This window comes from Nycticebus coucang, chromosome 3 (assembly GCF_027406575.1).
Source record: "Nycticebus coucang isolate mNycCou1 chromosome 3, mNycCou1.pri, whole genome shotgun sequence".
NCBI lineage: Eukaryota > Metazoa > Chordata > Mammalia > Primates > Lorisidae > Nycticebus > Nycticebus coucang.
Window position 1 is genome coordinate 95,794,995 of NC_069782.1, and position 12,426 is coordinate 95,807,420.

Genomic DNA, 12,426 nt, shown 5'->3' on the forward strand with positions numbered 1-12,426 from the left:
ATTACCATTAGATCATAGATCATATCCTTTGTCTAATCACACTTCTACAAGCTGTCCATTCTTCATCGAACCTAAGCATAAAAATCGTTTTCCCTGGGTCTTTGGCTCTTCAGTTCTGAAGCCTCCTGCATCAGGTAATACTTGGATTAAATTAATTTGTTATGTTATTCTCTTGTTAACCTGCCTTTTGTTATAGGAGTGAGGGTTTTGACCCTTATGATGGATGAGGAAAGGTATGACACCATTCTGCCCCTACAGAGTAGTAATTCTCAACTGTAAAATGGTACTAGTAATAGCAAATGGTATGGCACAGAAGAAAACAAAAGTGAAGCTGAAAAGGTATTTTTTATGTATATATATTACATATAATTCCTAACACCAATTTACTCAATTAGTAGGATTTTTCTTTTAGGATCTTTGCCTTTCCCCCACCAGCTCTTCCCCCTCGCCTCCCCTCCTCATCCCACCTTCTTTCCCCTTTTCTGTTTCCTTTCTCCTCCTCCTCTCCGCATCCCACCTTCTTTCTCCTCCCTACCCGCTTTCTCTCCCACCTTTCCCTTTGCGCCTCCACTTCGCGCAGGCGCCCGGGGCAGCGCTGAGTCAGGCTGCAGGCCCAGCCGGGGCGGGGTTTGCGCCTGCGCAGTGGGCGGCTTCGGGGGGTGGGGCAGGTTTATATTAGCCCCACATCAGCTGACGCTCTGCATTGCAGACGACGGAGTCACGCGGCGCCATGTACTCTCTCTTCCTTCTGGCCGGCCTCCTGGGCTCGGGTAAGCCCTGCGATCCCTAGCCTCGGGAAAGGCCCACCCGCAGCGTCCACTGGCCCCTGAATGGGCTGTACAGTGACTGGTCCCTCCGCTTCCCTTGTCCTGGTTGGCGAGAGGCGCGCACTGCGCACGCTTGGACGCCGGGCCTGTACCTGTTGGGGCGGCCCTGAGGCTGCGGGAGGCGCTGGGAGACCGGGTTTTCGCAGCCCCGGAACGAGTTGCCCAGGGCCTGTGTAGGGGTGAGGCGGGTAGGGCTGGGTAGGTGGCCTTTCTCTCGGGGGGTGGGGGGGGGGGCTCGAGTGCGTGCCTGCAAGGCTAGGGGAGCCTTAGGCTGCCCTTCTCGTGTGGGGGTGGGTCTTGTAGGGTGACTCCTCCCGCAGCTTTTGTTATGTTGGTGCTGGTCACACGTGATCGAAATGGACTGGAGCCCCATCGGACAGGACGTCGGCCGCTGGCCTCGGTTGCTCCGTCTTGTAAGGGGAGTACACAGTCTACAGGAATCACATAAGCCTGTCATCTCTGTTGATGTTTACGTTTGCATATGTATTTACTCTGGATCTCGGGTATTACTCAGACATAGAGTTTTGTGGTCCCAGTCATTTTGTCATGAAGTCCTCGGACTCACTTGCTTTAAAATGTCTTGCACAAGGCCAGGCGCCGTGGCTCATGCCTGTAATCCTAGCACTCTGGGAGGCCGAGACCCGTGGATTGAGCTCTGAAGTGCGAGACCTGGTCTCTACTGAAAATAGAGAAAACTAGCCGGGCGTTGTGGTGGGCGCCTGTAGCCCCTGCTACTTGGGAGGCTGAGGCAAGAGGATCACTTGAGCCCAAGAGTTTGAGGTTGCTGTGAGCTGTGACGCCATAGCACTCTACCCAGGGCAGTGAGTGACACTCTGTCTCAAAATAAATAAATAAATAGTCTTGCACAGATATTCACCGATTTTAGCAGTGGCCTTTATGTTGGGGAAAATGTAAGTAGACAAAAAGTATTTCTATCTATTGACCTGAAATAGTACGCATGGTTGTTAAAATCACAGCTAATTCTGAAGGCTACCTTTGGGAACCAGCTGGGTTGCCTTCCTGGAATTAGAAGGGGCCTTCCTGCTGTGTCACCACATTCTTTGTTCTCTAACTCTTGATTTTTTTTTTTTTTTTTTTGAGACAGTCTCAAGCTGTTGCCCTGGCTAGAGTGCTATGGCATCTTAGCTCACAGCAACCTCCAACTTGGGCTCAAGCAATCCTCTTGCCTCAGTTTTTCTATTTTTAGTACAGATGGGGTCTCACTTTTTTTTTTTTTTTTGTAGAGACAGAGTCTCACTTTATGGCCCTCAGTAGAGTGCCGTGGCCTCACACAGCTCACGGCAACCTCCAACTCCTGGGCTTGAGCGATTCTCTTGCCTCAGCCTTGGCCACAACGCTCGGCTATTTTTTGGTTGCAGTTTGGCCTGGGCCAGGTTTGAACCTGCCACCCTCGGTATATGGGGCCAGCGCCTTATCGACTGAGCCACAGGCGCCGCCCAGAAAGATTTTTCTTTATTAAATGTGTACATTAATGCAATCATGCGGTACAATGTGCTGGTTTTATATACAATTTGAAATATTTTCAAACTGGTTAACATAGCCTTCACAGCATTTTCTTAGTTATTGTATTAAGACATTTATATTCTACATTTGGTAAATTTCACATTACCCTTGTAAGATGTACCCTAGGTGTGGTCCCACCAATTACTCTCCCTTCACCCACCCTCCCCCCACCCCTCCCCTCCCCTCCCTTTCCCCTTTCCCCTTTTTGGGCTATAATTGGGTTATAGCTTACATACGAAAGCTATAAATTGGTTTCATAGTAGGGCTGAGTACATTGGATACTTTTTCTTTTCTTTTTTTTTTTGTAGAGACAGAGTCTCACTTTATGGCCCTTGGTAGAGTGCCGTGGCCTCACACAGCTCACAGCAACCTCCAACTCCTGGGCTTAAGCGATTCTCTTGCCTCAGCTTCCCGAGCAGCTGTGACTACAGGCGCCCGCCACAACGCCCGGCTATTTTTTGGTTGCAGTTTGGCCGGGGCGGGTTTGAACCCGTCACCCTCGGTATATGGGGCCTGCGCCCTACCAACTGAGCCACAGGCGCCGCCCTAGATACTTTTTCTTCCATTCTTGAGATACTTTGCTAAGAAGAATATGTTCTAGCTCTATCCATGTAAACATGAAAGAGGTAAAGTCTCCATCTTTCTTTAAGGCTGCATAATATTCCATGGTGTACATATACCACAATTTATCAATCCATTCATGGGCCCATGGGCATTTGGGCTTCTTCCATGACTTAGCAATTATGAATTGGGCTGCAATAAACAATAAAAGTTTTTTGGTTTTTTAATCAAGTTTATATTGCTGTTATTCCATGGTCTGCTTAATTAAACTGCTAGTCTTTAAATTTTCTATATTGATTTAGAGCGATTTTTTTCTTTCTTCCCCCACCTCTTTTATTTTTACAATATCCAACTATTGTTCTTCTGATATTAAGTCATTATTCATGAGACCCTTAAGTTCTGATTCATTCACATCATCCATAAGGGACTTAATTATTTCTTTGGAAATGTAAAATCTACCTCTGGTATATGTAGGAGTGTGGTTAAGCATAATGTTTAGTTAACCATGGGACCCTCTTCTGTGAACTCTTTAAGTGAAAGGTGTTATAATGGCCTTGGTCTAATTTTGCTGCTCTGCCTTTAGGATTATACCAAGGTCATGCTGGTAACAGTGTTTGAATGCTAGCTTGCCTTGACAGATCTGATTCCATTGTGGCATTTTGGAAATGTTACTCCTAAAATTTTTAAAACCATCAATATTGAGTTTGTTAGTAAAAGTGCATGGTGACTACAGCCATTGCCTGCTTCCTGGGAAGCACTTTGAACTTTAATCGTCGAACTACTGTAGTATGGCTGTACCATCCTGAATCTGCAGAGGTTTTATGTTTGTGTTGATGTCCTAGTGGTAAACATTTGCTTTTGAGTTTCTTTTCCACCCATCCAGTCATCCCTTTTTCCCTACCTGAAGAAAATGAAGTGATGGTATGATGGGAGAATTGGAGAGCGCCAAATCTTAACCTCTTTGTAAGGAATGATGATATAGAGGTGACTCTCCCAAAGGATAGGCCAGTTACTTGGGATGTCAGGACCAGAACCCAGGACTCCATCAGCATGGACCTACAGTGCCTGCCACAAAGCCCGGCTTCTTTTTTATTGTTGTTGTTGCAGTTTGGCTGGGGCCGGGTTGGAACTCATCACCCTGGGTATATGGGGCTGGCGCCCTACTCACTGAGCCACAGGTGTCGCCCCCCCCCCTTTTTAAAAAAAAATTTTTGTTTTGAGACAGAGCCTCAAGCCATGGCCCTGGATAGAGTGCTGTGGCATCACAGCTCACAGCAACCTCCAACTCCTGGGCTTAAGTGATTCTCCTGCCTCCATCTCCCAAGTAGCTGGGACTAAGGCGCCTACCACAACACCCAGCTATTTTTTGGTTGCAGCTGTCATTGCAACAGTTTGGCGGGCCCTGGCTGGGTTTGAACCTGCCAGCTCAGGTGTATGTGGCTGGTGCCTTAGCCGCTTGACCCACAGGCGCAGAGCCTTTTTTTAATTTTTGAGACTCAGTTTCCCTCTGTTGCCCCAGGCTAGAGTGCCACAGCCTCATCCTAGCTCACAGCAACCTCAAATTTGGGGGCTTAAGCAATCCTCCCCTTCCAAAATGTTAGGATTACAGACACGAGCTACTGTGCCCAGCCAAATTGGTTAACTTTTTAACACCATAGAAGTAAAAACTGCCGTTTTTGAGCTTTTACAAATGGATCATGCAATAAGGGTATGCTGCTGGGTGATTCTCCTAATGGAAAAAGGCGAGTATTAATGTGCGTGGTAAGTGCTTAGGCCTGAAGCCCTGACTACTGCCACTTGTGTAGTTGCTAACCAGCGGAATGGTGTTTGCCCTACACTGAGGAAGATGTGTTTTTTCTAGGGGTACTAGAACTCTATGGTTGCTTTTTTTTTTTTTTTTGAGGTAGAGTCTTTGTTGCCCTCTGGGTAGAGTGCTGTGGTGTCACAGCTCACAGCAACTTTCAGCTCTTGGGCTTAGAAATTGTTTTTAGGAGTTGGCAAACCAAGAGTGACTATTATAATAGTTTGTGTCCAGGATGGACGCTCCCTCCTGTTCCTGGCAAACTTCTTGGAGAGAGTTTTACATAGATAGTAACATATATATTTCTGGTAGCTCTGAGGTAAATCTGAAAGTGAACCAGCTATAATTTGAGGAAGTCATTTCCCCTCAACTTTTGTTCCAGAAGTGGTTCTATAAATGGTGATTTATAGACTGGTGATTCTCAAACTTTTCTCTGTACACTCAAGTTACTGGAGACCCCAAAAAGCTTTTGTCTCTGGGTTGTATTAATATTTACTCTCTTACAAATTGTACTGACAAAATTTATTTATTTTTTATTTTTTTTTTTGTGACAGTCTCAAGCTGTCGCCCTGGGTGGAGTGCCAGGGCATCATAACTCACAGCAACCTCCAACTCTTGGGCTCAAGTGATTCTCTTGCCTTAGTTTTTCTATTTTTAGTAGAGACAGGAGTCTCGCTCTTGCGCAGGCTGGTCTTGAACTCATGAGCTCCAGCAGTACACCGCCTTGGCCAACCAGAGTGCTAGAATTATAGGCTTGAGCCACTGCATCCGGTCTTATGCTGACAAAATTTCAAAATTAATCATTTTGAAGTACTGATAAACCAATTACGTGTTAATGAGTTTTTTCTTTTTTATTGCTTGTGATTCTTCCAAGCAACATTTTTTTTTTTTTTTGAGACAGTCTCAAGCTGTTTCCCTGGGTAGAGTGCCGGGGCATAATAGATCACAACAATTTCCAACTATAGGGTCAAGCGATCTTCTTGCTTCAGTTTTTCTATTTTTAGTAGAGATGGGGTCTCACTTTTGCTCAGGCTGGTCTTGAACTTGTGAACTCAAGTTCTACCTGCCTAGGCCTCCCAGAGTGTTAGGATTACAGGCGTGAGCCACTGCCACCGTGGGCCCCAAGGAACATGTTAATGAATTTTTTTTTTTTTTGAGACAGAGTCTCATTCTGTTGCCCTAGGCTAGAGTGCCAAGGTGTTAGCCTAGCTCACAACCACCTCAAAGTCCTTAGTACTGGGCTCAGTCGATTCTCCTGCCTCAGTCTCCCCAGTAGCTGGGACAGTAGACCACAATGTCTGGCAAATTTTTCTATTATTTTTATTTTTTTATTAAGTCTTTTGTACATAGATCATAAATACATTTATGCTATTTTCAATGTGTTGATTATTTGTACAAATTGGAGTGCTTACATCATCCTAATCAACATAGCTTTTACCTCATTTACCCAATTATAGCATTAGGACAATAGGTTCCAGCACCTTGTATCATTGTTACATGGGGTCTATTGGTTATCTGTGTGCTATGCTGTACACCTATTATGCCATGAGCTCATGAGGAATAAATAGGTTCTTGCACCTAAAAACATGTCCACTGGTACTCCTGTGTGCTATGTTACATACTTATTATGCCATGAATTCATAGGGAATGGGTTCCAGGAGCTCAGGCTCCTTTCTGTTGGTTCTTACAAAGTGGGCTTCTCTGGGTGGCTCAGGCTGGCGCTTCAGTCGAACCCAGGTACCTTTCTCTTTGGCTTCCTTCTTTTTCTGATCATCCTTCACACGTTTCAGGAAGCTATCTCAACTCTTAGAGTGCTTAATATGCTCAATGCGAACGTTAATCCTCTTGGCAAGAATCTTGCCCTTAAACTTGTTTGTTTACAACAATGCCAAGCATGCTGGGTAACATTGTAGACTCCTCCAGTTTTGCCATGGTAACATTTGTGTGGCATGCCTTTTTGAACAGTACTCATTCCCTTGATGTCTACAGTATCACCTTTCTTGTAGATTCGCATATATGTGGCCAAAGGAGCAACTCCATGTTTTCTAAAAGGCCTAGAGAACATGTATCGGGTGCCTCTCCTCTTTCCCTTTGTGGTTGTCATTTTGGTGAATTAGTGGAAGATGGCATCTCCGGCCGAAAGGAAGGGGGCTATTTTTTTGTTGTTGTTACAGTTGTTTAGCTGGCCCAGACTGGATTCGAACCTGCCACCCTCGGTGTAGGTGGCTGGTGCTGTAACCACTGTGCTACGGGCACCGAGCCAGATTTCATTATCTTAAGTGAAGGCAGTATTCCTATTAAATACTAATAATCATGTGAGACAAGTTGAATACTGAATTTCCTTATTAGTGGAAATAAGGAAACCAGATCATGCGAGCTGGTTAGCAGGGATCAGTGTACAGAGCCAGAGCCAGTTTGGGTGGCCAACTGAATGGACTTCTGCAGGACATACTGGATATGCAGAGCAGCATTGCCTTGGACCAGCTCCCTCAAGGATCTATTCGGAACCACACAGCTCCCTCTGTCCCTTTCCTGTACCTGCTGACCTGACCTGAACCTGGGCAGTCCTGCCAGCAGCTGGCTTTTTCATGGTCAGTGGTTATAGCATAATCTTATCTAAGGTGATTTGACTATCACCTGACAAGCTGGTACTTTGAAAGGAGAGCTTTGTTAGGAATTTTTATTGGACTAGGTGTTCTTGAATGACCTAGTTAGGAATGTCTCTTCTCCAAATTAAGCTTTCATTGCATTACTCTTGTATGATGGTCTGAGAAGATTGCATTCTTGTCCCCAGCCTGTCATTGCACAAGATAATTTACCTGAGGATTCTGTTGCCTTCTCTACGTAGATAGATTTCTTACCTTGGATTGATCTGGCATGTGAAGAAAATTAGAAAGTGAGGCAGTAGCAGGAGAGGAGAAGTAGGGAAGAAAGAACCTTTGTCTTAAATTACAATTATTAGGCCAGAGGTGATGGGATGTCAGCCTAGCAAGGTTAAGAGCTTTATTGACACTGATATTTTTATGATAAGAGGACCTTATTTCTTGAGAATCAAAGCAGGCTATCTCTATATGTTATCCTGAATGATTTAGTGGATGGTGTTTTTATTCTGCTATCCAGAATGTTTTGCAGATGTGGGCTTCTGTAAAGGAGGGAGATGTGCTGTTTGCCATGAAGGCTGTTTGTGACACTAGCTGAATGAGTAGTCAGTGTTGAAGACATTGCATTAACTCCTGCTCTTAGGGGGATGGAAGACATGAATTCCTCTGAGAAATTCTGGAACGCAGGGGACCTGAGGTAGAATAAGCTGCCTCTTCTGGGGTTGTCCTCTCCGTTTCCTAGCAGTCTGCCTGTTGCCATGGTGACAGATTACCCTGGCAGCAGATCCACAGCCCTGTGGAATGCATGCTCTGTCTGCACTGGGAAGTTGCGTATATTTTCTGTTATCTTTTTGTTTGTCAGTTTTGGTAGCTAGATTCACAGTATTTAACTTATGTTTCTAAAATATTTGAAAGGAAAACCTATGTCGTATGGCTAAAATAATGAGGCTGATTGTTTTACACATTCTAGGAAAGGTGGTCCCTGTCATTCTGAGGTTGTGAAAATCTTTGGTAATTACATTGTGTACAGATGGGCTTTTTAATGTCCTTGTTGGAGGTAAGCCTTAGAAAAGTCTTGTCATTTTGAGGCTATTCTTGTGAACGAGGTAGTTAAGTGTGTATATTAGCTGGGCTTAGGCTTGTTTTCAGGTAACAGCGACAGAATAATAAATGGCTGGTGGTTTCTTGGCCTGGAGCGTAAAAAGGCCAGAGCACTCACCTCTTTCCTAAGGAACTGTCATTGAAATCTGTGTCTTAAAAGGCCCACTTGTAGTCCTAGCTACTCGAGAGGCTGAGGCCAGAAGGATCTTTGAGCCTGGGAATTGGAGGCCAGCATGGCAATATAAGCTAAATCCATCTTTTATTTATTTATTTATTATTGTTATTGTTTTCTGAGACAGAGTCTCACTTTGTCACACTTGGTAGAGTGCCATGGTGTCATAACTCACAGCAACCTCAAACTCTTGGGCTTAAGTGATTCTCTTACTTCAGCCTCCTAAGTAGCTGGGACTACATGCGCCTGCCATCATGCCCGGCTATTTTTAGAGATGAGGTTTCGTGCTGGCTCAGGCTAGTCTCGAACCTGTGAGCTCAGACAATCCACCTGCCTCGGCTTCCCAAGTGCTGGGATTATAGGTGTGATCCACTGTGCCTGGCCCAAATCCCATCTTGTTATTTTTTATTTTTATTTGTTTATTTTTTTAATTAGCTTTATTTATTTTAATTAATTTATTTTTGAGACAGAGTCCACTCTACTCACCTGGGTAGAGTGCTGTGGTGTCACAGCTCACAGCAACCTCAAACTCTTGGGCTTAAGCAATTCTCTTGCCCTCAGCCTCCCAAGTAGGTAGGACTACAGGCCACAATGCCCAGCTATATTTTTGTTGCAGTTGTTGTTTTAGCTGGCCCAGGCCTTGAACCTGTCAGCCTCGGTGTACATGGCTGGTGCCCTAGCTGCTGAGCTACAGGTGCCACTTGTTATTTTTTATGTATTTATTTTGTTGAGACAGAGTTTCATTTTTGTCACCCTTGGTAGAGTGCTGTGGCATCATAGCTCACGGCAACCTCCAACACTTGGGCTCAAGTGATTCTTTTGCCTCAGCCTCCCAAGCAGCTGGGACTACACCCAGCTCGTTTTAGAGATGGGGGTCTCGCTTTGGCTCAGGCTGGTCTTGAATCTGTGAGCTCAGGGCAGTTCATCCGCCTTGGCCTCCCAGAGTGCTGGGATTACAGGCGTGAGCCAGCCATGCCCCCCATCTTTGAAAAAACAAAAACAAAAACAAAAAACAGGCCAGGCACTATGCGTTGTTCATGTCTTCAATGACGCGTGTAATCAGAAGTCTCCAGCGTGTCAGGCAGACATTCTAAGAACTTTCTTAGAGTTCAACATTCTGCCCCAGACAAGGAAGTTGGTATTTGGGGACAGGGTGTAGGAGGATGAGAATAGAGGTTAAAACTTGACTGGCAGCATGTTTTTGAGAAATAACTCACCAGAAAGTGGTTTTGGGTAGTGTTTTTTTTTTTTTTTTTCTTTTAGACAGAGTCTTACTTTATCACTCTTGGTAGAGTGCTGTGGCATCACACAGTTCACAGCAACCTTAAACTCTTGGGCTCAAGTGATTCTCTTGCCTTAGCCTCCCAAGTAGCTGGGGCTACAGCGCCTGCCATAATGGCCTGGCTATTGTAGTTGTCATTGTTTGGCAGGTCCAGGCTGGGTACAAACCCACCAGTTCCAGTGTGTGTGGCTGGTGCCCTAGCCGCTGAGCTACAGCTGCCCAGGCATCTGCCTCGTTATTACAAGGAGAAGACTCTAGCCCTGTGGAGGTCTTCTGGTCCATCTCATCACTTAGAGTGTCCATCTCTGGTGGAATTGCTCATAGGTTGAGCATTTTATTTCTTCCTGGCTGCTTCCACCTGATGGGGTCACCCAGTCTCTCTCTGTCCTCCTGTGGGAGTTATATACGTTCCTTATATTGAGCTGCATTCTGCTTTCCTTAACCTCTACCCATTGTTCTGAGGTCTGGTGTGGAACCGCCCAGAATGGCTTTCTTCCCCTGTTCCCACTTGAATGGTGGAAGGTGTCCTTTGCCTGTTTGAAGATGACTGTTTATCTCTGGAACAGCTGGATGCACATCTCTGATTCTCTAGGGGCCTCTGGAATGGTGTCACATGCCTTCACTTTCCTGCCTCTGCTGAGCTTCTCGCTGTGCTCACGGTATGCCCGCCCTTCCTGTGACCTGTGCCCAACATCCACTCATGCCAGAGGAGGCAGCTGCAGCCCTGGCCACCACCTCCATCCTCCTGCTGCTGGCCTTTGCTTTCTGGTTTTGTTTTCTCTTTAGCCTCACAGACTGCTGTTTCATTTTCCTGCTGACTTATGGACTCTTTCTCCTAGCCTCTCAGCCTTTGCTACTTTTATTGTTTGTACTTTTTTTTTTGAGTCTCAAGCTGTTGCCTTGGGTAGACTGCCATGGTGTCACAGCTCACAGCAACCTCAAACTTTTGGGCTCAAGTGATTCTCTTGCCTCAGCCTCCCGACTAGCTGGGACTGCAGGTGCCCACCACAACTCCCAACTGGTTTTTGGTTGTGCTTATCATTGTTGTTTAGTAGCCCAGGCTGGATTCGAACCTGCCAGCTCCAGTGTACTTGGCTGGCACCCAGCTGCTGAGCTATCCGCGCCGAGCCTTTGTTTGGACTTTTTTGAATTAATTAACCTTCCATTTAGGTGCCCTGTTATCTGTATCTCACACTTCTGTTCAGTTTCTCTGCCACCTCCTGCCTGGGTAGTTGAGACACAAGTGCGAGCTTGCTTGTCCTGTCCCCTCTCAGAAGTACCTCGAGGTTCCTGTAATATTGCCCCTCCGGTGAACCCTTGGGGTGTGTGGGGCAGGTGAGGCCCTTCCCAGTGTACCTGAGATCTGTCTGCCATTGCAGCCTGGCTTCTTCCACTTCCCTTTCTTTGCTCCACTCCTGAGAGGACAATGGACAGTCTTTCTGCTTTGCCCAAGAGAACTGTTCTCCTTTGTAATGCTCTGGAACTCCCCTACTATTTTGCACTTAGCCAGCGTGTCCCCATCTTACAGGCGCAGCTTCCCATTTCGTTTTTAAGAAGGCTTTGTTAGCCTTCCCTTTGCTGCTCCCCAGCATCCTCGTTTCTTCTGCCACGTCATAGCACATCACTTACTCCTGGGGCCAAAGTCAGTGACTGTTCACTTTGGTCTCTGCTTGACAGCACTGGCCTTGGCCCGGTTCTGAAATCAGGTAACAAAAAGTGCCTTCATCTTGGTTGTTTTCCACTTGTGTGGAGGAAAAAAAAAATCCTTGTTTCTGGAGTTTTGTACTTAAATGCACAGCTGGGGTTCCTGAAAACTTCCTGAAATGGTATGTGAATACATTTTCTGGAATGTATGGGGGAAATTTGTTCTTTGTCTTCTTAGGAGTGGAGCAAAGGGAAGTGGCAGTAAATGCCACTTGAGATCCATGTCCCAAAAGTTCTGACTCTCAGGAAATCAGCTCTTGGGTAAGCATATCTCCCCCTCAGCAGCGTGTATGTGTCACTCGAGACTGAGGACGCTCAGTCATTACTGATCCTGAGGATATTCGGTTGTTCTCTTGGTGTCAGCCTAGGGAATCAAATCTGCCATATAGCGCACTGTTTTTATAATACATACTACCCTTGTAAGTTTGGTTTTCGGCTGGAGATGTCTTGCTAAGAACTAAATATCTAGGAGCTGGAACTTAAGTTTTATTTCTTGGTGTCTGTATCATATGTTTTAGGCTAGAACCTGATGACTCCCCCCCCCCCAACCACTAACTACGGGGGACCAGTGACTTTGTAAGTGTAACAAGTTCTCCGCCATGCATATATTTTTACCTCTAGTTCTGTGGTAGAGGCTTGCTTACCACTCAGTAAAACACTGATTAGCAGTGACCTTTGGGATTTGGAACTGACAGTAGGTTTGGGTTAGCTGGATGGGTTTCAGCTAATGGGGGCTGCCTGAGATTATTTTCAGTCTGAAACAGCCTGGCCAAAACCTAAAGTCATTATTGAAAATGATTACTATTTTAAATTCCTAAAAGGACTAAACAACCTACAAAGTATTCTTGCTGTAT

At 45.6% G+C, this 12,426-nt stretch overlaps 1 protein-coding gene across 1 annotated transcript in view; it reads left to right on the forward strand.

The window, feature by feature from the left end:
• The first annotated feature begins 622 nt into the window (after positions 1 to 622).
• Positions 623 to 12,426, forward strand: part of PSAP (prosaposin) — a 34,075-nt gene continuing 22,271 nt past the window's right edge. Inside the window, exon 1 of the mRNA XM_053586253.1 lies at positions 623 to 770. Coding sequence (XP_053442228.1) covers positions 731 to 770 — 40 coding nt within the window. The 5' untranslated portion in view covers positions 623 to 730. The remainder of the gene's footprint in view (positions 771 to 12,426) is intronic.